Below are 24,700 nucleotides of genomic sequence, written 5' to 3' on the forward strand. Positions count from 1 at the left end.
GCCTTATTGGATTTTTGTTTTTTCTCTGCCAATTATTTAAAAATATAAACAAAGGTGTTTTAGCAAAACAAAAGGGTGACCAATTGATCTAGTAATTAATAAGCAATAATGGAATATAATGGGGGGGGAGGGGTTTCATACTTGCCAAAGAATGACATGAAGAAAGAATACAAAATCTAAAATCGAGTCTTGCTCATCAACTAAAGTAAAAAAAATTTACTCATCATTTTCCAGTTTAAAGTTTCTTATTTCTATTTGGTTCTTAAAATAACATTAAGATATTTCATGTTGAATTTAAAACTAACTAAAAGCATCACATTTTATTATATAACTTTAAATTCAGCCTTAAATTTTACAGAAAATTTATTTATATTAAAAAAATGGACATAAAAGTAGTCTTTAACGTTAAAACTCATAATATCAGAAACACCATGGGTGTGTACAATGTAACCTACACTTTCCCATGTTTGACACTATTTGCTGAAGCACTAAAATAGTGTATACTATGATGGAAATAACTATTATCCAAAAATTATTGCTCGTTCATCATGGGCCATGTTGTCTGCATCAAGCAAATGAATTCATAGGTTTGAGGTTTTATCCTCCAATTCAGGATTTGCGCCCTTTATCAAATACCTGCAATGTTTTGCAACATCCAGTTGAAAATAGGCAAACAATTCTAGGCACTACCACAAGCTCTAGAAAAAATTATGATAATTCCCTATGATGAATTCAATTGTTTCAAACACAGTGCTAAAACCTTGTAACTCTATGTAAGAATTCCGTGGCTGTGAGGCTGAACCCTGCCTCCTGTCACTTATCCATCAAGGCCAGGATCATGTCACAGGTCAGGTTCTGCTCCAGGTCCTCACTTCCGGTCTTGGCTTCTAAGAAGTCAATGGGCACCATCTCTCCTGGGTACAGCTCTTCACTCACCAGGGATACCTCCTCGGCTGTAGCTTCTTGGGGAAAAAGGCACAGGATTGGTATATTTAAAATAAAGCTGAGAAGTTAAAATTGATAGATGGTGCAACTGTATCTTGGAAGTGACTGCTGAATTTTTAGCACAGCAGTAAGCGTTTTAGAAAGCAATCCTTCCGTTTATAGAACAGTACAAATGTGGTGCTGGAGAAGACTCCTGAGAGTCCTCTGAACAGCAAGGAAATCAAACCAGTCAATCCTAAAGGAAATCAACTGGGAATACTCGGTGGAAGGAGTATACTTCGGCCACCTGATGCGAAGTGCTGGAAAAGACCCTGATGCTGGGAAAGATTCATGGCAAGTGAAGGGGAGGGCAGAGGACGAGATGGTTGGATAGCATCACCGACTCAATGGACATGAATTTGAGCAAGCTCCGGGAGATGGTGAAGGACAGGGCAGTCTAGTGCTGCAGTCCAGGGTCACAGAGAGTCCAACACAACTGAGTGACTAACAATGACAACAACACAGTCATCTGCTGTAGCAGCCCCAGGAGATGGACATGGTGGCCATCAGCTCCATCAGGCCCAGGGACAGTCCACCAGAGTGGCCAAGGACGTCACCGCCTGGCTCACAGGTCCAGCCAGGACCCCATGAGACGAGAGTGTGGATCCACCAGACCCCCAGGCTCATTCCTCTCCGATTCCTCACTGCCATTATTACCCCCACTTTACCAACCCACCCACTGCGGCGGCAGTATCAACACTGGTAGGACCAGGTGCCTGCCCAAGTCAGGCACTGAGGGTTCCCTTTCATAGTAACTCCCACCACCCAGGGAAACGTACAACCAGAAACCACTGTGGAATAAAACCCGACTGGTTTAAAAGAAGGTACCGTCTTCCTTGGCTGGCTCTCTTGGGCTGGCGGGCTTCCTCTTCACTGCTCTTTCTTTTTCCACGGGGGTCGGCTTTTCCTGCCCAGAGTTACATTTTTTGGAGTGTCTGTGCATGTTGCTCTGTAGAGGGGAGAGGGAAACGACACAGCAGGGGGCAAGTCATTGTTGCCAGGAATGGCCTGGAAAACCCACGGCAAAGAGACAGGACGCAGGGAAGAGCGCGTGCCTCACACAGTTTGTACAAACAAGACAACTTTTTAAAGGAGACTGCTTTCTGTTGTGTTTAGGTCTAGCCAAAATCCAGCTTGTCTTTAACTATTTTAAAAATCATAGGCGTCAGTGAGAAGACAACATTTATTTTTCTGGACTGTCTTTACTCTATGAAGCGAGGCTTGAAAATTTAAAGACTGGATCCTGGATTTTATGAAAATCAGTGATATTCCATGTATGTTTCATTGTGCTGTCAGCTTCCCCCCGGAAGGTATTAAGATTGTACAACATGTGGAGTTAAAAAGGCAGCTCAGAGCTTTCATATCAGACCTATTAACCATATATTTTTGTCAGCAAACACTCAGGATGATCTAAAGTAAGTGAGAACACTTACACTATCTGACAAGTTCATAAACTAAAGTAAGACATTGGCAGCATGTCATTAAATACGTCCATTATATAAAACACGCCTCCTAATTTCCATTTTGACTTCAGTTTGGTGCTAAGGGCCGTCCTGGTGTGTGGGGAGAAGGAGGGAGGATTCACATGTCAGGGGAGGGGAAATATTATTTAAATTTCTTTCATTCTATGCTTAGCCATAGGGGTTGGAACACTGCTTCAACAGCAGACTTGAGTAGCTGGGACAGAAACTGGTCTGTGAAGCTGAAAATATTTACATTCTGGCCCTTTACAGAAAAAAAGTGTACCAATCCTTGGTTAATAAAATGATAATGGATGTAAAACCAAGCCTTTTGGAGTCAAAGATTCTTCTGTGAATATGATAAAAAGCAATGGCTCCCCCACCCCCAGCAAAGTTCATAAATCTCCATCTACGACTTCCCAACAACGTCACGAAGTTCATGGCTAAGGACCCCGATACCAGTTTTTAATGAACAAACAAAAACATCCAGCCTTTAAAAAGTAAGTGGGGTAAGATTTTAAGTAAACATATCGATATTTGGGGCTTCCCAGATGGCGCTAGTGGTAAGGAACTCGCCTTCAAATGCATGAGACAAGACATGAGGGTTCAATCCCTGAGTCAGGAAGATCCCCTGGAGAAGAAAATGGCAACCCACTCCAGTATTCTTGCCTGGAGAGTTCCATGGACAGAGGAGCCTGGTGGGCTACAATCCACAGGCTCGCCGAGTCGTACATGACTGAGTGACTTAGCACACATCACCATTTAGGGCCCAGAGAGCAAAGTGTAATAATACAACAAACATTTGTGTCGGGGAAATGATTCTCAAGAGAGGAGGCCCCTGGTACTCTGAATCCAGAGTGGGGGTCCTTTCTGGGGAGGAAGCGGGGTGACATTCTGGCACCCACTCAAGTATTCCCACCTTGAGGAATACACAGGGTCCACTGTGTGTTAAAGACAGGCAGTCTGTGAATCACTTACTTTTGATTGGAGCATGGACTGCCTTACAGTGTTGTCAGTTTCTGCTGTGCAGCAACGTAAATCAGCTGTGCATGCCCGCGTGCTCAGTCGTGTCCAACTCTTTGTGACCCTGTGGACTGCAGCCTGCCAGGCTCCTCTGTCCATGGGATTCTCCAGGCAGGAATACTGGAGCAGGTTGCCATGCCCTCCTCCAGGGGATCTTCCCGACTCAGGGATTAAACCCATGTCTCCTGCATCTTCTACATCACAGGTGGGTTCTTTACCGCTGAGCCACCGGGTAAGCCTGAATCAGCTACAGGTGTACACATATCCTCTCCCTTCTGGACCTCTCTACCACCCCCCCACCCCACCCTTCTAGGTCATCATGGAGCACTGAGCTGAGCTCCCTGAAGTATACAGCAGCTTCCCACTGTTAACCAGTTTACCCACGGTAGCGTATATATGTCAATTCCACGCTCTCCATCCGTCCCACCCTCCCCTTCTCCTGCTGTGTCCACTGTTCTCTGCCACTTAAAAAAAATTAAATTGGAGTATCCAGATATGCTTTCATTTATTTACACCGAGTTTTGTTGTTGTTTTTGGAGTAGTTTTACATTCTCAGCAACATTGAGAGGGAGGTAGAGATTTTCTGTCCTAAAAATCCTGTTCTGTGCCTATTCGTTCCTCCATCAAGCCCAACCCTTGGAGGCCATTGATCTTTTTATTGTCTCCAGAGTTTTGCCTTTTCCAGAGAGTTATGTAGTTGGAATCATACAATCTGTAGTCTTTTCAGACAGCTTCTTTCACCTAATGAGCATGTACAGTTCCTCTGTGTCTTTTTTTATGGTTTGATGGCTCATTCTTTTTTAGCACTGAATAATATCCCACTTTCTGGATGCACTGCAGTTTTGTGTCCATCCACCTACTCGAGGAAGCCTTGGTTGCTTCCGAATTGGGCTATTATGAGTAAAGCTGCTATAAACACCTGTGAGCAGGTTTGTATGTAAATATACCCTTTCGGCTCTTTGGGGGTAAATACCAAAGAACAGGGTTGCTGGATTGTACTGTACGAGTACATTTACTTTTGCAGGGAACTTCCAAGCTGTCTTCCAAAGTGGCTGCTCTGTTTCACACTTTCCCCAGCAATGCATGACAGTTCCTGTTGTTCCACATCCTGGCCAGCATCTGGTATTGTCAGTGTTCTGGATTTTGGCTGCTCCAACAGGTGTGTCGTGGCATCTCATTTTTTTAAAGTATTAAACAAAATGACTTTTATTCTAACAAGCTATTATACATGTTTTGGTAAAATAGCAATTGTTTGAATTTGCATTTCCTTGATGACATATGATGGGGAATAATTTTTCATGGGCTTATTTGCCATCTGTATAGCCTTCTAAGAAGATCATGGCATCCGGTCCCATCACTTCACAGCAAATAGACGGGGGAAAAGTGGAACCAGTGACAGATTTTATTTTCTTGGGCTCCATAATCACTGAGGATGGTGACTGCAGCTATGAAATTAAAAAAGACACTTGCTCCTTGGAAGAAAAACTGTGACAAACTTAGTGTATTAAAAAGCAGAGACATCACTTTGCTGACAAAGGTCCATCTAGTTAAAGCTATGGTTTTTCCAGTAGACATGTACAGATGTGAGAGGTGGACCATAAAGAAGGGTGAGTGCTGAAGAATTGATGCTTTCAAATTGTAGTGCTGGAGAACTCTAGAGAGTCCCTTGGACTGCAAGGAGATCAAACCAGTCAGTTCAGTTCAGTTCAGTCGCTCAGTCGTGTCCGACTCTTTGTGACCCCATGGACTGCAGCACGCCAGGCCTCCCTGTCCATCACCAACTCTAGGAGTTTACTCAAACGTATGTCCATTGAGTCGGTAATGCCATCCAACCATCTCATCCTCTGTCATCCCCTTTTCCTTCCACCTTCAATCTTTCCCAGCAGCAGAGTCTTTTCAAATGAGTCAGTTCTTCACATCAGGTAGCCAAAGTATTGGAGTTTTAGCTTCAGCATCAGTCCTTCCAATGAACATTCAGGACTGATTTCCTTTAGGATGGACTGGTTGGACCTCCTTGCAGTCCAAGGGACTCTCAAGAGTCTTCTCCAACAGCACAGTTCAAAAGCATCAATTCTTCCGCAATCAGCTTTCTTTATAGTTCAACTCTCACATCCATACATGACCACTGGAAAAACCATAGCTTTGACCTTTAGATGGACCTTTGTCAATCCTAAAAGAAAGAAATCAATCCTGAATATTCATTGGAAGGACTGATGCTGAAGCTCCAGTACTTTGGCTATCTGGTGTGAAGAGCCGACTCGCTGAAATAGACCCTGATGCTGGGAAAAACTGAAAGCAAAAGAAGAAGGCAACAGAGGATGCGATGGTTGGATGCATCACTGACTCAATGGGCATGAATTTAAGCAAACTCTGGGAGACAGTGTAAGACAGAGGAGCCTGGAGTGTCACAGACCGCGGGGTTGCAAACAGTCGGACTTGACTTAACGACTGAACAATGACAAATTTCTTCTTCGGTGAGGTGTCTGTTAAAATCCTTGGTCCATTTTTTAATTGGGTCGTTTTCTCGTGGTTAAGTTTTAAGAGTTCTTTGTATTCTGGATAAATCTTTTATCAGATGTGACATTTGCAAATATTTTCTCCCAGGTTGTAGCTTCTGTGCTCCTTCTTTTGACATAGTCTTTCACAGAAGTTTTTAACTTTACTGAAGCCCGTTGTATATCAGTTATTTCTCTCATGGATCATGTCTTTGGTGTTTTTTCTGTAAAGACATCACCATACCAAGGTCATCTGGAACTTTTCCCCCTATGTTATACTCTAGAAATTTTACAGCTTTTTTTTTTTTTTTTTTTTTTAACCTTTAAGTCTGTGATCCATTTTGAGCTAATTTTTAGAAGAGTGTAAGGCCTGGATCTTGATTTTTTTTTTTTTTTTTTTGCACGTGGGTGTCCTATTGCTTCAGCATCATTTGTTGAAAAGATTATCTTTTCTCCAATGTCTTGCTTTTGCTCCTTTTTCAAAGATCAGCTGATTGTGTTTTTGGAGGTCTATTTCTGGGGTCTCTATTCTGTTCCATTGATCTGTTGGGTCTGTTCTTGCACCAATATCACGCTGTCTGAAGTTTTATTTTTTAATAGTTTTTTATATTAAAAAAAAGTTTATTTATTTATTTGGCTGCATCGGGTCTTAATTGCAGCAACTCGGGATCCCTTGTTGCGTCCTGGGAACTCTAGACCATGTGGCTCAGTAGTTGTGACACCAGGGCTGAGTTGCCCTGCGGCATGTGTCTTGGTTCACTGACCAGGGATCGAACCTGTGTCCCTAGCACTGGAAGGCAGATTCTTAACCCCTGGACTACCCGGGAAGTCCCTAAGGCTTTATATTTCCTCCTTCGATATTGTGGGTCTTCTGCTCTCTCTGTAAACCTTGGAATCAGTTTGTCAGTAACCACAAAGTAACTTGCCAAGACTCTGATGGGAATTGCACTGAGTCTATAGGTGACACCTTGATGATACTAAATTTTCTTATCCATAAACCTGGAATATTTCTCTACTCATTTGGTTCTTCTTTGACTTCATTCATCAGAGCATTCTTCATTTCTGTTACAGTGTATTGATCTCCAGCATTTCTTTTCAGTTCTTTCTTAGGATTTCCAGCTCAGCTTCCATGGTGTGCTGCCTATTTTTTCTGTTAGGGCTCTTAGCATATGAATCATAGTTGTTTTAAACTCCTGGTCTGATAATTCCAAGGTCCCTGGCCCTCCTGATGCTCTCTCTCTTCAAATTTTTATTTATTTATTTTTGCTCTTTGGCATGCCTTGGAATTTTTCTTGTTAGCTGGACATGATGTACTGTATAAAAGAAACTGCTGTAAATAGGTCTGGGCTGTAAAATCACTGTGAATGGTGACTACAGCCATGAAATTAAAGGCCGCTTGCTCCTTGGAAGAAAAGCTATGACAAACCTAGACAGCATATTAAAAAACAGAGACATTATTCTGTGGACAAAGGTTCATATAGTCAAAGCTATGGTTTTTCCAGTAGTCATGTATAGATGTGAGAGTTGAACCATAAAGGAGGCTGAGCACTGAAGAATCGATTCTTTTGAACTGTGGTGTTTGAGAAGAGTCTTGAGAGTCCCTTGGACTATAAGGAGATCAAACCAGTCCATCCTAAAGGAAATCAACTCTGAACATTCATAGGAAGAACTGTTGCTGAAGTTGAAGCTCAAGCTCCAATACTTTGGCTGCCTGATGTGAAGAGTCAACTCACTGGTAAAAGACCCTGATGCTGGGAAAGACAGCGCATGAGAAGGGGGTGACAGACGATGAGATGGTTGGATGGCATTACTGATTCAAAGGACATGAACTTGGGCAAACTCTGGGAGATGGTGAGGGACAGGAAAGCCTGGCGTGCTGCAGTCCACAGGGTCCCTAAGAGTTGGACACAACTTGGCGACTGAACAACAACAACAAATATTCTATCAAACGGATGGGCAGCATTTTATCTGTTAGTTGATGGACATTTGGGCAGTTTCCACTTCTTAATGAATAATGCTGCTGTGAACGGCTGTGTACACATTTTTGTGTAGTCATAAGCTTTCACTTCTTTGGGGTACATGACTCGGTGTGGAATCGCCAGGTTACATGGTAACTCTACGTTTAACTTTTTGAGGACATGCCAGGCTATCTTACAAGGTGACCTCATCATTTAAAAATTTCATCAGTAGTGTATGAGGGGTCCAATCTCCACACATCTTTTGTTATCTGTCTTCTTTAATAACAGTTATCCTGATGGCTGTCCCATGGGGTAACTCACCGTCATTCTGCTTTGCATTTCCTTAGTGAGGAATCTTTTCACAAGCCTATAGTTTATCTGTATATCTTCTTTGGAGAAATGTCTACTTAGATCCTTTGCCTGTTTTTAATAGAATACTTATCTTTTTATTATTGAGCTGTAAAAGTTCTTTATATAGTCTAGAGGTAAGCCCCAATGTGCTTGCTTGAATAGGAGGAAAAGTTTCAAAACTTCTGATTTTATGTTCTGAAGGAGTCTATGAGGCTGACTTATTCTTTTCTCTGTTTCCCTGTGGCTTCTTTACAATTTTAACTCAGCATGAATGACACTGTTTCTGGAGCACTGCCACTGCTTCTGTTTGAAATTCTGAAGTTTTAGCATTAACACTCTAAAACTGTCCCATGACACTACCCAAACACACAACGACCCTACCATCGTCTCTTAAGAGGAAAGACAGTTTCCTCCGTAAAACAGCCAAATTCAGATCATTTTAAACTTTTATAAAGTTAGAGTGAAGCTTATATTATATCTAGGAATCTGGCTAATCATCTCTGGTGCTTTTAAAATGTCCACAAATTGACACTTTTTTCTTTCAAAAGGGACTCATCCCCCATCCCTGGAATAGGGCCTGAATTATGTGATGCATTTGCAATGAATAGAAGTAGGGTCGTGTCACTTTTAAGACTAGGGGACAAAAGGCAGCATGGCTTCCTCCTTGCTATCTCTCACTCGCTCTGGTTATGAGGATACTTGAGCAGCCCAATGGAGAGGTCCATGTGATTAGGAACTGTGGCCTCCAGCCAATATTGAGGGCGCCAACTTGGAAGTGGTCCCTCCAGCCCTCGTCAAGCTGTCAAATGACTGCAGCCCTGACAACATGCTGATTGCGACCCATGAGAGACCCAGAGCCAGAGCCAGGCCAACTTCCTGACCCACAGAAAATGAGACAGGACAAATGTGGGTTGTGTTAAGCCAGTACGTTGCGGGTAATTCATTATGCCATAGATAACTAATACAACATCTAAAAAATGATAAATAGAAGAGGAAGTGTATTTCTCAGCATAGTACCAGTGGCATGAGTCTAAGAATATCTACAAAACGTATGAAAAACAGCATTCTCTCTATGAAGTAGCCTAAATCGAATCCACAAGGACAATTCTTTAAAATGTTACCTGAGAAGCAGGAGTTCTTTAGTCTGAGGACTCCCTAAAGCCATTTGCAAGATTCTGTCTGCAGAATTGTCTTTTTCCACAGAAGGGAGACCGCACATTTATATAAGATTTCCAAGACTTTCGTGACTCCAAAAAACTAATAACCACTTTCCTAAGGCATGACAGATGCTATCTTAAATCACAGCAAGTTTCTATAATCAGGTTTAAACTGCCTGGGTTGACACTGTGCCTGGGGGATCCCGGGATCTTTTCAAGGAGGATTTATTGTGACTTGAGTGAGCTTACCCAGCGGGAAAAACCTTTGCCACACTTGGGGCATTCGTAAACAGTCGGGACGAAATTGGTATCGTGGTATTTCTTGAAGTGCACATTTAGAAGCTGCTGCTGTCGGAAACATTTATTGCAGGCGAGACAGACAAACGGCTTCTCTCCGGTATGGGTACGTATGTGAACTGTCATATGACGTTCCTGGAAGGCAAGGAAAACAAACAGGCTTAGCTACTGACAATTTTTTAGTATCGGGCATTATGTATTGTGTGTGTTTAGTCACTCAGTCATGTCTGACTCTTTGTGATCTCATGGACTGCAGCCGGCAGAATACTGGAATGAGTTGCCATTTCCTCCTCCAGGGCATCTTCCTGACCTAGGGATTGAACCTGCATCTCTTGCATTGCAGCGGATTCTTTCCTGCTGAGTCACTGGGGAAGCCCCATTATTAACTGCATACCTCTCCCTCCTCCTCCAAAGATGTGTGCATTTTTAAGAAAAAACAAAGCCAATGCATTCTCAACACAGCTCTACCATGGAAGCTGCACAGTATGGCCTCTAGGAAGCAAGGTCTTACCCGGTCCTTGCCCCCAGGTTACCAAGTTCTCACGATTAATCCCAGCCGGTCCTTCACTCCCGGGGGGATGAGGCAGACCACACTTGGAAGAGCGAAACCGAAATCAATTTCCTCTCCAGAAGAGTTCATGTAGCTGCAACCTCATTTCTATAATTATTTGCCATGATCCAAGTTTACAAAGAGCAGACAGATCCTGCAAACTTGAAAACCTGTCCTTAAGAGTTTCAATTCAGCGGCTATTTGGGGGTCGAAGGAAGTTAAGCATCTAAAGGTTTTCCTGGCTATTACCCGACGGTGTACAGCAAATCTCCATATTGATTTAAAAGCACAGTGGTGAAAATCATTGTTCTCAGCAAAGAAATCACCAGAAATTTTAACTAAGATTTCTATGAGTAACTCATTTGGGGAATCAAGACAAAAATATAGATCCTACATGCGGTGGGACAACTGAGTTGACGTGCCGCAACTACTGAGCCTGTGCACCTAGAGCCCGTGTGCTGCAACGGGAACCCACGGCGAGGAGAACCGCACGCGCTGCAACTAGAGCGTAGCTCCCAATGTCCACAACTTGAGAAAGGCACATGCATCAGCAAAGACCCGGCACAACCAAACATTCGCAAATTAGTTAAAAAACAAGACACACAACAGTCCTGCTTGGTGTGGCTGCTCTGACTCATGTTCGGGCAGCCCCCCTGCTTTTGCACCATCGATGCCAACGTCACACAGCCAAAGGGCAGAGAGTGTGTTGGCAGCATGACTACTTAATGACAGTGACTTTGACCTTATGCTTCTGATTGGCTTCAAGGACCTCAAGGGGTCTGTGAGCCACGCTTTTGAACCCACGCTGTAAAAACAACTCTTGGCTCACGCACAGCTGTCTTTTGGCTATCCTGAATAGTCTCTTTTATGGAAGGCACTATTTTCCAGAATATGTTCAAAGTGGAAGAGAACCCCACTCCAGCCCTCCTTCTTGCATCCCCCGCCCCCCAGTGCCTGCCGGGCCCCGATACACAGCACCTGCTTGCAGGCGTAGCTGCAGTAGTCGCACTTGAATCTCTTCTCATTTTTGTGAGTTTTCTGGTGCTGGATCAGAGTGTAGCGATCGTGGAACACAGCAGGGCAGTAACGGCACTTCATCTCTGCAGCTTCGTATGTGTGCAGTTTGCGCAAATGGACACCTAAAAGCATCATGGAGCATCACGTTCAAGAAGTTATTTTCTGTGAGGTCGATTTTCCCCTACCCTTCAAGTCGAGTTTCTCAGCCTTGGAACTACAGGCAGACCTCAGAGATACTGCAGGTTCCCTTTCAGACCATTACAATAAACCAAATAAAGCAAATATTAATACATGGATGTTTTTGCTTCCCAGTACCTATAAATCTTATGTTTATGCCAGACTATCGTCTATTAAGTGTGCAGTAGCATTGTGTCTAAAAACCTAGATACACGCTTTAATTTAAAACTACTGCTTTAAAAAATGATAATTGTCATCGGAGCCTTCAGCAAGTCATAATCTTTTTGCTGGTGGAGGATTTGAAATATTGTGAGATTTATACCAAAATGTGATACACTGCCAAGAAGTGAACAGATGTAGTCGGAAAAAAATGGTGCATATAGACTTGCTCAATGCAGGGTTGCCACAAACGTTCAGTGTGTAAAAAACACAGCATCTGAGGAGCACAATAACGCAAAGTGCAATAGAATGGGGTCTGCTGGTAGTAACACTTGAAGCTGGCTGATTTCTTCCTGGGCGGGGTGGCGGCACCCTGGGTGCTGCAGGATGTATGTTTAGCAGCATTGCTGGCCTCCACCCTCTAGCACCAGTCACATCCCTTCCTCCCCAGGGTGATAGCCAAAGTGCCTTCAGATACTGTCAAATGCCCACCTCCCCAGCCATAAAGTCATTCTCAGCTGAAAACTGCTGCTTTAAATGCACAGTGTACTGACATCTCATGCTAATATTCTTTCTTACGGAGTTAAGCACATAAGGCAGGACATATCGGACCCAACACGTTCATTAAACAAAGCACTTGGAGAACCTTACTGTGTGGCTGGATTTTTAGGATAATGGTAAGATGGTTTTATGTGCGTGTCTGTGCACATGCTGACTGTGTCCGACTCTTTGCAACCTTATGGACTGTAGCCCACCAGGCTCCTCAGGCAAGAATACTGGAATGGGTTGCTATTTCCTTCTCCAAGGGATCTTCCCGATTCTGGGATAGTACCCGTGTCTTGCGTCTCCTGCATCGGCAGGTGGGTTCTTTACCACTCTGTCGCCTAGGATGGTTTTACGTAACAAAGATATAACTTCTGCAATTTTTGCATAATTTAAAAAAATATATATTTATTTGGCTGCACCAGGTCTTAGTTGGGGCATGCAGGATCTAGTTCTCTGATCAAGGATAAAACCTGGACCCCTGCATTGGGATCTCTGAGTCTTAACCACTGGACCACCAGGGAAGTCCCTAACCTCTGTATTCTGATGTAAAAGCCCATTCTGTTAGATGTCAAGCCTCTGATTTTTCATATGTCATAATTGACAGACACACTGTAAGATAATTTCTTGTCAACTGAGTCTAGCGCAAGTTGGCTTTGTGATCCTTTGTGTCAGAGGCTAAACTAAAATCAACAACTGCTGGGTGGAGGTACACACGTCAGGTGTGCCGACTCAGTCATTTAAAGAGCTTGGTGTCTCCTATAGAGACAAGAAGGAAGGCTGAGCTTGGCTTGTTTACAGAACATCTCGCGACATGTATGGAGGGTGTCACTGACTCAGATGGGCCATAGTCTGTATTTCTTGGTGGTGGTGTCGAAAATGTCCCTTCTTGGCAACTGGCTCATGATTCACACCCTACAAGGTCCCGCTGGGCTCTGTTTTGAAACTGACAAAGATTTTGAAGAAAAATAAAAGCTAAGGCTTCACTAAACACCTTTACCCTTTCAGAAATGTTTTCAAAATAGTGTCTCTCATCTCTAGAGTTTCTCCGGGCAAACTGGGGACTCTATCTCTGCTGGCATATTCTGAGCATCACAGTGTTACGTGTTTTAGGAAGAGGACAGAGGCAGTGGCAACTGAGGGACCAGGAACCCTGGAACAAAGGAGAGAGGCTGGCTCACTCACTCTACCTGTCCCCCACCCCTGACACCAACTACAGCCAGTTTCCCCTGAAGGTGGCATATGATCCCAGCTCTCAACCCGGCACTCAGACGTGCTCAAGGTGCCTCCTCTGTTATGATGGTTTACCTGGTCACAATGTGGATTTCATGTCACAGGAAGAGGACTGTTTCACTGAAGCAAGTTCCTTATGGAAAGAACCATGTCTCACTTCTTACTTTTGTACCTTTAGTTCCCAGAACTTTTCAGGGTCACAGCAGGGGGTTAAGAAAAGCTTACTGAGTGTCACTGGACAGAACACTGATAAAAGATTCAGAATCTGCAACGAGGCCATGTCCTGGCATTCTGGTCACGGGACTCTGGGGTAAGTTCGCTTTCTGTCTCTGATCCCCTTCATTTGTAAAAAAAAACAGACCCAACACAGAGCCAAGAAACACCTGGAGAAAGCCCATTGTGAGCTCTAATGCCTGTGAGAGCTCATCTGTGTACCTAGACTGGACCTGGACCAAACTCTGAAACTGCAATTATGCGATATAGCCACAAGATGGCACCATAGGACCGCTGAAAAAAAAAAAACAGCAACCAAAAAAAACAAACAAACAAACCCCAACCCAACCCCAGGAGCAGTTCTTGAATCCTACTGCCTCCCTGGCATCAGGCCCAGGGCTCCTCAAGTTTCCCAGAGCTGCACACAGTGCAGCCAAAAGAAGTCAGTAGCACTGACATGTATACAGTATCATGTGTAAAACAGATAGCTAGTGGGAAGCTGCTGTACAGCACAGGGAGCTCAGCTCAGTGCTCTGGGGTAACCTAGTGGGATTGACCCAGAAGGGTAGGATGGGGCGGGGTGGGAGAGAGGCTCAAGAAGGAGGGGATATATGAATACATATAGCTGAGTCACATTGTACTGTAAAGCAGCTGTGAAAAGTGAAAGTCTTCGTGGCTCTGTCATATTCAAGTCTTGCAACCCCATGGACTGTAGCCTGCCAGGCTCCTCTGTCCATGGGATTCTCCATGCACGAATACTGGAGTGGGTTTCCATTTCCTTCTCCAGAGGATCTTCTTGATCCCAGGATTGAACCCAGGGCTCCTGCATGCAAGCAGATTCTTTACTGTCTGAGCCACCGGGGAAGCTCAAAGCAACTACATGCCAATGAAAAGAACAATAAAGGAAGTTCTGGGTGCCAGACACTCACGCAGGTCGCTCTTCCTGGCGATGACGGTGGTGCAGTGCGGGCACGGGTATTTGGGGACGTTCTCGCTGTGCTTCTGCAGGATGTGCATCTTCATGGTCCCGCTCTGGGTGAAGCGGGCATGGCAGATGTGGCACTCGTAGGGCTTTTCACCTGGGACATGGAAGACAGCAGTGACCCTCTGCTGAGGCGCTCCACCCCGAAAACCCTGGTGCTCCCCAAAGGACACCTGGGGCTGAAAGCCTTTCTTTCCCCCCAATATTCCCTTTTCAGCTCCTTCATCCTACATTTGACTCTCCAATGAGCGCAAGATTCCTAAATCAAGCCGGACAACATCATGTCCAGCTGTGTGGACAGTGGGCCAGAGGGAGCAACTCTCCTAACATCTGGTGGCTGCTCATGGTTCAAGACCCATGCGTGCCTGTGTGCTCACTCACCCAGTCATGTCCAGCTCTTTGCAACCCCATGGACTATAGCCTGCCAGGCTCCTCTGTCCATGGGATTCTCCAGGCAAGATACTGGAGTGGGTGGCCATGCCCCCCTCCAGGGGATCTTCCTGAACCAGGGATGGAACCCGCGTCTCTTGTGTCTCCTGTGTTGGCAGGCGGGTTCTTTACAGGGAAGCCCTCAGAGAAAGCAATGCTTTACCTATTTGGCCTTAAGCAGGAGAAAGTCCTACCTGAATGTGTTCTCATGTGCCGCTTCAGCTTGTAGGTGTCTTTGCTGGCGTAGCTGCAGAGGGAGCACTGAAAGGGGCGCTCACCTGTGTGCGAGCGGATGTGGCGCTTCAACTTGCTCGCCTGGTAAACAAATGAAAGATATTTATTGCAATGGAAACGTGAAACCTGCGGACTCTTGAATAAAGCAGCATTATAAAAGATATGTAAATGAGTCCAACGTTAACATCAGAGCCCATTTCACACCCCGGAAAACACGCTAAGCCTTTCATTTTCCTTTCTGGGTTGGATGGTGTCCTTCATCTGAGTTGTGTGCGCTGAGATCCTTGGGCAATAATGAGCGGAAAGATCAAGAGACTCTCATCTTCAGCTTCGCTTTACAAGAGAAGATGGAAATCCAGACGCTCAGTGCAAACACGATTTTATTTTCATTTCTAAGGCAACATCCTCTCAAAAGCGGCAAAGTTTAGATTATGATGCAGAAGCGCGGAGGCCACAAAACTATTGTTTGTGTAAATAGAGAAACTTGAAACATGAGCTCTTGAATGGACCTGCGTCTGTTGGAGGCATTTCACAGCTCCAAGTCCTGTGGACCCTAAACAGCCCAGGGATGGAGGAAAGCCTTCTTGGTAATTAAGAAGAGGTTCCAGGGATTTCCCTGGTGATCCAGTGGCTAGGACTCTACGCTCCCAATGCAGGAAGCCCAGGTTCAATCCCTGGTCAGGGAACTGGATCCCACATGCCACAACCCGCAGCGAAGAGTGAAATAACTATCTTTTAACAAAAGAATAGGTTCCATGCGGCAGTAGTTTTTCCATGAGAAGTAACTTTAAAAAAATTATTTATTTTATTTTTGAATGCATTGGGTGTTTTTTGCTGCACAAGCCTTTCTCTAGTTGCAGAGCGCGAGGGCTCCTCTCTGGTTGTGGGGCACGGGTTTCTCATTGCAGTGGCTTCTCTTGCTGTGGAGCACGGGCTCTAGGTGCTCAGCCTTCAGTAGTTGTGGCCTATGGGCTTAGTTGCTCCGTGGCATGTGGGCTCTTCCCAGATCAGGGATTGATGGAACCGTGTCCCCTGCATTGGCAGGCAGATTCTTGTCCTCTGTACCACCAGAGAAGTAACTTTTAAGTAGAAGAAAAGTAACATTTAAGTAGAAAAAAAATACACTACATTCTAATTTGATTAGAATGTATGTATCCTACTCAGTTAAAAGGCAGACACGCCTCTCATTTGATCTTTTTTTGCCTATTTTATTACTTTCAAGAACTGTTCTTACTCTGTAATCACTAATTTAGGGCCTTTATCTACCTTTAGTAGAACAGAAGGTAATCACCCATGCCTGGAATACAGATGTCAGAAAGCCCTGAGCAGCCTCTTTGTAAGCATAGGAGGGCTGCACTGGGCTGGGTGCCCTAATGTGCAGCAACTACACACAAACCTGGAGAACATTCTAGAACAGGGGAAGACTTGGAAAACAAGGGCCGAACCAAAGAAATTCGGCTTTTAGATTTTCATTTATTTATTTTTGGTTGGACTGGGTCTTCGCTGCTGCGGGCAGGCTTTCTCTAGCTGCAGTGAGTGGGGGCGCTCTTGGTCGCAGTGTGATGGCCTCTCACTGCTGTGGCTTTTCTTGTTGCAGAGCACAGGTACTGGGCACACGGGCTTTGGGAGTTGCGGCACATGGGCTCAGTAGCTGTGGCCCACGGGCTTAGTAGCTCTGTGGACTGTGGGATCTTCCCAGACCAGTGATCGAACCCCTGCACTGGCAGGCTGATTCTTTATCCTCTGCGCCACCAGGGAAGTCCCAGCTTAGATTTTTAGAAGAAAAAAAGGTATCTTTGAGTGTACCAGAAAGCAAAACAAAAAGGACTTTTAAAATCATAGCACGAAAGGTTTGATACGTTGCACGGTGTGAATGATCAAAGAGAAGTGTTAGTCACATAGGCATGTCCGACTCTGTGACCCCACAGACTGTAGCCTGCCAGGCTCCTCTCTCCGTGGAATTCTCCAGGCAAGAATACTGGAGTGGGTAGCCATTCCCTTTTCCAGGGGATCTTCCTGACGCAGTGATCAAACCCAGGTCTCCTGCACTGCAGGAAGATTCTTTACTGTCTGAGCCACCAGGAAAACCCATCAAAGAAGGCTGTGTGTAAACCTTCTCTGGACGGCTGTGAAAGCGAGGATGGGGAGAGAGGGGAGTTCAGAAGCGGCTATACCTGCACCCCAGCCTTACTCCTGCTGGCACTTGTGTACGGGGGTGATGTCAGGGAGGGGACCTGGGCTACTCCTCCTTAGAGCAGACCTTCATTCTGTGAAACCCCCCATTTGTGTTTTTGAAATGGAGCAGGAGCCTATACTTCTCTGGTGGCTCAGGCAGTAAAGATTCTGCCTGCAATGCAGGAGACCCAGGTTCGATTCCTGGCTTGGGAAGATTCCCTGGAAAAGGGAAAGGCAACCCACTTCAATATTTTTGCCTAGAGAATTCCATGGGCAGAGGACCCCGGGGGGCTACAGTCTATGGGGGGTCACAAGGAGCCGGACACCTGGGCGACTCACACTTTCACTTTCAGGATCCTATGGTCCTTGTCCCCTCCCCTCCCCCCGAAATGTTCTGTGCCTGCCTTTTGTCTGTGGAAAACTTTAGTCAAAGAATAAGTTCAACCAGAGAGCAAGAAATGCTGAAACAAAAGAAAAACAAAGTCAAAAGAGACTGACTAATAACGATGTTTTCATTCAGCATAGTGAAGGACCTTTAGTTCTTTCTCAAGGGCTATAGACAATATTCTGGGCCATATCCTGTGAACTGTCTTATAGATACTAAAACACCAGGTGGAAAAGTTAACTACATGAAGACCAGACGGCACCCAGGACATGAGCTGCCACAATTCTGAGAAATGGCCTCAAAGAAATGGGAACAAAGGGATCCTGGAACTGAAGATTAACTGTACCTAAAACAACCAAGATGATGCTGGTCCAACCAGTGACGACCAATTTGAAGATGAGTGTTACAGATGACTGCTATTTCTGCATGTAGCTCCCTACCCCCCAACTCTGTCTATAAAGGCTCTCACCCTCTGCTTGTCGGGGTGGGGGGAGTCGGCCTTTGGACAGACTTCCGCCACCCTTTCCCTCAAGTTGCTGGTGGTGGTGGTTTAGTCCCTAAGTGTGTCTGACTCCTGTGACCCCATGGACTATAGCCTGCCAGGCTCCTCTGTCCATGGGATTCTCCAGGCAAGAATACTGGAGTGGGTTGCCATTTCCTTCTCCAGGGGATCTTCCCAACCCAGGAATCGAACCTGCATTGCAGGCAGATTCTTTACTGACTGGGCTATGCTAGCACCTGAAATAAAGCAAACTTTCCTTTCCACCAACCTGACCTGTTTATTGGCTTTTGAGTGGCGAGCAGCTGGACCCTACACACACATACTCTTTTGGTTACATTTTCATTATACAGTTACAACCTTTAACTCAGATGAAAAACAATTTTTAAAAATAGTAATAGCAAAAAAGAAAATTATTTTTGGAATCAAATCCTGACACTGTCTGTGAAATTTCCTAGTTGATGAAACACAGTTGCATCACTACTGCATTTAAACTTTCCCTGTCCCCTTTGGTTTAGTTGAGTTCGAGTGTCTTTTCCTTGCACAATGGGCTCAGGACTCAGCATGTGCTGTACTGGACGGCAGAATCCTTAAAACTTGCAGAAAAGTGACATTCAAAAGTAACTGCAGTCCAGTGGTTAAGAATCCGCCTTGCAGCGCAGGGGACACTGGTTTGACCCCTGGTCGGGGAGGATCTCACATGCCGCGGAGCAGCCGGGTCTGTGAGTCACAACTGCTGGGCCTGTGCTCTAGAGCCCGGGAGCCGCAATTACCGAAGCCCACACGCCCTAGAGACTATTGCTTCACAACTGCAGAGTAGGCCCCACTTGCTGCAACTAGAGAAAACCTGCGTGCAGCAACAAAGACCCAGCACAGACAAAAATAAAAATAAGTAAATAAGAAATTTAAAAAGTAACCCTACCCTGCTGCTGTCATTTCACTGAGAATGAGCTCAGTTTTCTGGGATGTATAAGTAAACCAATCTAGTTGAAATGATTATGATAAAACTGAAGATTCAAAAAGGTGGTCTCTGTCCTTAAGAACAGAAATGGCCATGTTTAAATCTTCAAGCAAGTTGCTTTGCACGGAACCAAGTACCACTGAGGAAAGCTCAAAGATTTCAGCAAAAATTCAAACCGGATCTGTGTTCTGTGTTAGAGCAAATACATTTTGATTTTGTGGAATGAGTGCTACATGGAATGCTGAGTAGAATGTTTACACAAATATGAGAATTATTTCTCAAGGACCATAGATTACTTGTAATCTGTACACCATAATATATTACTTTCACTAGTTTGTGTCAAATAAAAAAAAAAGAAATCATGTTTTAAAAATTAAATTTAGAAACGAGAACGAGATATTGGAAGAGATTCTATTAGCAGTTTGATTTATAGAAACTTCTTAATAAGACACTAAGTACAAAGAGTGAACTTACTTCTACACTAGCGTACTTGCACATGGAGCATTTAAAGGGTTTCTCGTGAGTGTGTTTATAACGTCTATGCCGGATGAGTTCTCCACTGGTGACAAATGCCATGTCACAATCACCACACTTGTGGGGTCTGGTTCCTGTAAAAGCACACAGTTTATTCTTTCAAACAGGATTTAACAACAATTTTTCTAGGCAATTATCACATATAAATGATACTCAGTCTCAAAATGATTTAAAAATTCAGAAGAGGCTCTTTAAACCAAATGCTCCAGAGAGATATAAGAAAAATCTTTGGACCATCCAATGTTTTTAACCAAAGTGGAAGAAAAAAAGACAAAACTAAAGTCTAAAAAAAGACACCATTTTAATTTAGAAACAGGTGGATTTGCCTTCTTACACAAGTCTCAACACGCATCCTGCAAGGGAAATGCCCCCCTCAGCTGTTTACCTGTATGGGTGTTGACATGATTCCGAAGGAGGGTGACTGTACGGAAAGCCTTCAGGCACAGGTGACACACGTGGGGCTTTTCAGTGCTGTGAATTTTCATATGACGATTGACACTCGAAATTCTAGAAGACGTGAACTTGCAGAAGTTGCAGTGGAAGGTTCGTTTTACTTCTGCAGGAGGGAGAGACAACATTTATGTGTTTGTAAACATTTTCCTTTAGGTGCTCAGATTCCACTTAAATACATCAAAGTAACTTGGCACATCCTTTTTTTTTTTTTTAAACCTAACGTGGTGACCCAACAAAAGACACTCCATGCAAATGGTAACCAAAAGAAAGCTGGGTGGCTATACTAATAGATGAAATAGACTCTAACAAAAACTGTTACAAGAGACTGATAAGAACATAATGTAGGGCTTCCTGGGTGACTCAGTGGGAAAGAATTCACCTGCCAATGTAGCAGACATGGGGTTCAATCCCTGATCCAAGGAAGATCCCACCTGCTGCAGAGCAACTAAGCCCATGTACCACAACTACTAAAGCCCACACGCCTTGGATCCTGTGCTCTACAACAAAAGAGGCCACCACGATGAGACGCCTGCACATGGAAACCAGAGAGTAGTCCCTGCTCTGCTGCAGCTAGGGAAAAGCCCTCGCAGCCAAAAATAAATAAGAAAGCATTTAAAAAAAAGAACATAATAGTAAAAGAGTCAAATCATCACGAAGATATAACAATTATAAACACATGTGCACCTAAAAATAGGTCTCCAAAATACTTGAAGCAAAAACTGAAAGAATTGAAAGTAGGAAGAGAGCCTTCAATAGCAGTTGGAGACTTCAACAACCCACTTTCAACAGTGAAGAGCACACCTAGGCAAAATATCAAGGAAACAGAAGACTCAACACAAACCTATTTGACAGAATAGACTTCTATGAACACTCCACTCAACAAGAGCAAAATATACATTCTTCACAGGTGTATATAGAACCTTCTCCAGGAAAGACAATAGGATAAACCAGGAAACAAGTGTCAATTAATTTTAAAAGACAGAAATAATCTGCCCTTTGACCATCACAGACTGAAGTCAGTAATCAATAAAAGAAAGAAATTTGGAAAATTCACAAATATATAGATTTAAACAATACAATCCTAAAGGACCAACAGGTCAAAGAAGAAATTGCAAAATACTTTGAGACTATGCTAACCACAAGTAAGAAGGGACAGTGGTAGCAGTGTGGTTTTCTAAACTGAATCACTTTTTAGCCCTGACCAACTGTTGCTAGAAGGAGGAAACAACAAAGGGTGGCCAGATACAGCTTTTTATAAAAGAGCTAAAGATTGAAATTTCAAGGGTGAAATCTCTTGATTTAGATAAGAGAGAAACTAAACTTTTTAAAAACCTGAACAAATAAATTTTGAGGGTCAGGTTTATCCTCTTTTCTAGCCTCACCTAAACATCCCTCCCCTTAGAAGATGTCTTGGCTGCCTTCTGGGTATCACTCTGTCCATCTCCCAGCACTGACACACTTGCTTTGGTCTCCATCAGACCTCCCAGCCCCCAGGGCTGCAAAGTAGGGAGCAGATGGGGCCCAAGCTTCTATCTGTTGCTGTTGTTTAGCTGCTAAGTCGTTTCCGACTCTTTGCAACCCCATGGACTGTACCTGCCAGGCTCCTATGTTCAGGGGATTTCCCAGGCAAGAATACTGGAGTGGGTTGTCATTTCCTTCTCCAGGGCATCTTCCCAACCCAGGGATCAACTTCCCAACCCAACTCGCATCTCCTGCACGAGCAGGTAAATTCTTTACCACTGAGCCACCTTGGAAATCCAAGCTTCTATTTAAGTGCACCTAAGTAGAAGGGAGTCTCGGAACTATGCTTTTAAAACATTTGGTCACAAAACGCAAAACTCTTTTGCATTTGATTCACAATACAGAGTTCAAAGTTTCCTGCCATTCTGAAAACAACTAAAGCAACCACTACAAACTCAAACTGCCCTCTCCCCACTAAAGAGAATCAGTTGCCCTGCTGTTTGCAGAGCTTCTTGCACCAAATGAACTGGCCTACCCTTTGCCTTGTTTTGATTTTTCCTAGTGCTGGGTTTTTCAAGGTGTGCTTGACTCAGTTCAGGTTTCTCTTTTTGTTCTTCCATATTTAAGTTTGAAAATGTCAGAACAATTTCATCTCTTCCTTCATCTCCTGGCCTTGCTTCCACAAGAAAAAACTGCTCTTCTGCTTTTTCAGTGAATCCACCTTCAGTCAGCAGCTGTTCCTCTTCCTGACCTTTTTGGAGCTAATACACAAAAACAAGTATTCAAACAAGCACAATACTGTTAATTACAGCCTGGTTTAACTCTTCGCCTTGATGAAACCATAAAATCCACAGAGGAAAACACAAAAAAGTACAGAAAATTGCCCGTTGTAACCAAAATGCTTAAACTGTAACTATTAAGCATCAAGGGTTTGAATGGAACATTAATACAGTTTAGAAACTCAATGGATCTTATCGTATTCTAATTAGTGTAACTTCTTAAACTCTAAAAAAACTGTACAAGTTCTTCCATGATTTTTCTGGGACATATTTTTATTGTAACAATTTAATCTTTTTTTTTTTTTTGGATGTGGACCATTTTTAAAGTCTTTATTAAATTTGTTAACATATTGCTTCTGTTTTATGTTTTGGTTTCTTGGCCATTAAGGCATATGGGATCTTAGCTTCCAGGGATCAAACCTGTACCCCCTGCACTGAAATGAGAAGTCTCAACCACTGACCACCTGAGAAGTCCCTGTGTTTAAAATACAAAATTTAAACCGCTTGTCCATATGTAATACTGCACAAGTTAGTCGCTCAGTCATTTCCGACTCTTTGCGACTCCATGGACTATAGCCCACCAGGCTCCTCTGTCCGTGGGATTCTCCAGGCAAGAACACTGGAGTGGGTAGCCATGCCTTTCTGAGGCATCTTCCCAACCCAGGGAAGGAGAACTCTAAAAAATAGTTTTGTGGCTCCCCCTTCCTTTTCTTAAAACCAAGTGTACCTTTATGGATCCAGTGCTTTCTTCCAGGCTCACTGCAGACTTACAGTCTTCAACGGCCCCAGTCACATTCTCCTCCAGAAGCTGAAATTGCATCACCTCCATCTGCTGCAGCGAGTATACCTCCTCCTGGACATTGAGGACACACTGGTGCAGGCTCTGCTGGGCTGCCTCCTCGAGCCACACTAGCGACTGCACCCCACTACCGGCCTGGTGCACCGTCACCTGCATCTCGTCCTCCTGCTGGGGATCCAGCCAGCTGAGGTCCTGCAGTTCAGCCTCTTCCGAGGGGAAGTGCACGGTCTGCAGGGTCAGGATGTGCCTCTCGCTCTCCTCCGGGGCAGCCAGCACCAGCTCTGGCACCTCTTCCAGGATCGTGGTCTGGAGGGGTCCCTGAGCACTCTCCACCGCCAAACCCGCAGAGCCCGACTGTTCCTTTACTCGGCACACCCCGTCATTGTCATTTTCCTCTTCTTCCTCCTCCTCCAGGGCCCTGTCTGGTATCAACTCTGGTTCTTTGATTTGGGTGAACTGCTCAGGGGGGACACAGAGCTCAGCCCCTGCCATTATGACTCCGCCTCTGTCAGAGAAAGAAGCAAGTCTGTCTGGGTGGGCACAGTGGGGGTTCAGCCTAGTAGGCTTTGGGGCTGATCAAGGCCCGATAAGGTTCCAGTCCCCAAAGACTTGGGGGCTCACATGGGTCAGGACTAAGTTAACTCAGCCTAGGCTGAGAAGGGGCTGAGGCTAAGCAGGATTTAGGCTAAAGTAGGTGTTTGTCTAGAAAATCCTAGAACCAAAAGATTTCAGCCTGGGCAAGCTTTCAGCAAATGCACATTCCAGGCCTGGAAGGCTTGAGACTAGCCAGGCTTTCAGCAAATGCACATTCCAGGTCCAGAAGGGTGGCTTGAACCAGCTTCCCACCAGGACACAATTACAGACTGTGCACCCTTTGAGCCATGGAGGCTTCAGGCCTAGGGCCTCTACCCACGCAGCCTTGGCCTTCAGGCCTCAGGCTCACCACATGCCCCCTCCAGGCCTGGGGCATCGTTCCCTCCCTGGACCACCTCTCCCCGCTTGGTCCCTCCATGACTGGGCCCCTCCCCCACCTCTCTGGTGCAGCTCGCGGAACTTTTCCGCCATCCCGCCAACTCCCACACCCGCGTCCACGCGGAGCAGCTCCTCCTCCAGAGGAGGCTGGAGTCTGGACCCCCTGGGGAGGGTCCTCACCCAAGAAGCGTGGCCTGGACGCGCAGCCCACCAAGTTCACTGGAATCCGCCTCATGCTGCATGCTGGCAGGCCACTGCCTGCTGCTGCCAGCCGACTGGCTTCGAGGGTCAAAGACGGCAGTGCAGTGCGCAGGCGCAGAGTGGGAAAAGGGGGGGGGAGCGGGGGGAGGGAGCGGGGGGGGCGTGGGTGCAAGGGGCGTGGCCTGGGGAGAGGGTGATGGAGGAGGCAGAAAGTGAGGG

At 44.9% G+C, this 24,700-nt stretch overlaps 1 protein-coding gene across 1 annotated transcript; it reads right to left on the reverse strand.

Moving 5' to 3' along the window:
- Positions 1-813: 813 nt before the first annotated feature.
- On the reverse strand, positions 814-24,524 carry CTCFL (CCCTC-binding factor like). Its single transcript, XM_025263747.3, has 11 exons — positions 24,461-24,524; positions 23,237-23,813; positions 22,266-22,491; positions 20,202-20,372; positions 19,757-19,890; positions 15,223-15,343; positions 14,547-14,696; positions 11,254-11,414; positions 9,678-9,860; positions 1,813-1,933; positions 814-962 (listed from the first exon to the last, which is right to left on the reverse strand). Exons 1-11 carry the CDS (start codon positions 24,520-24,522, stop codon positions 814-816), a joined length of 2,055 nt encoding a protein of 684 aa, XP_025119532.2. The 5' UTR covers positions 24,523-24,524.
- Positions 24,525-24,700: the final 176 nt, after the last annotated feature.

The sequence above is a fragment of the Bubalus bubalis genome, chromosome 14 (assembly GCF_019923935.1).
Source record: "Bubalus bubalis isolate 160015118507 breed Murrah chromosome 14, NDDB_SH_1, whole genome shotgun sequence".
NCBI classification, from domain to species: Eukaryota; Metazoa; Chordata; class Mammalia; order Artiodactyla; family Bovidae; genus Bubalus; species Bubalus bubalis.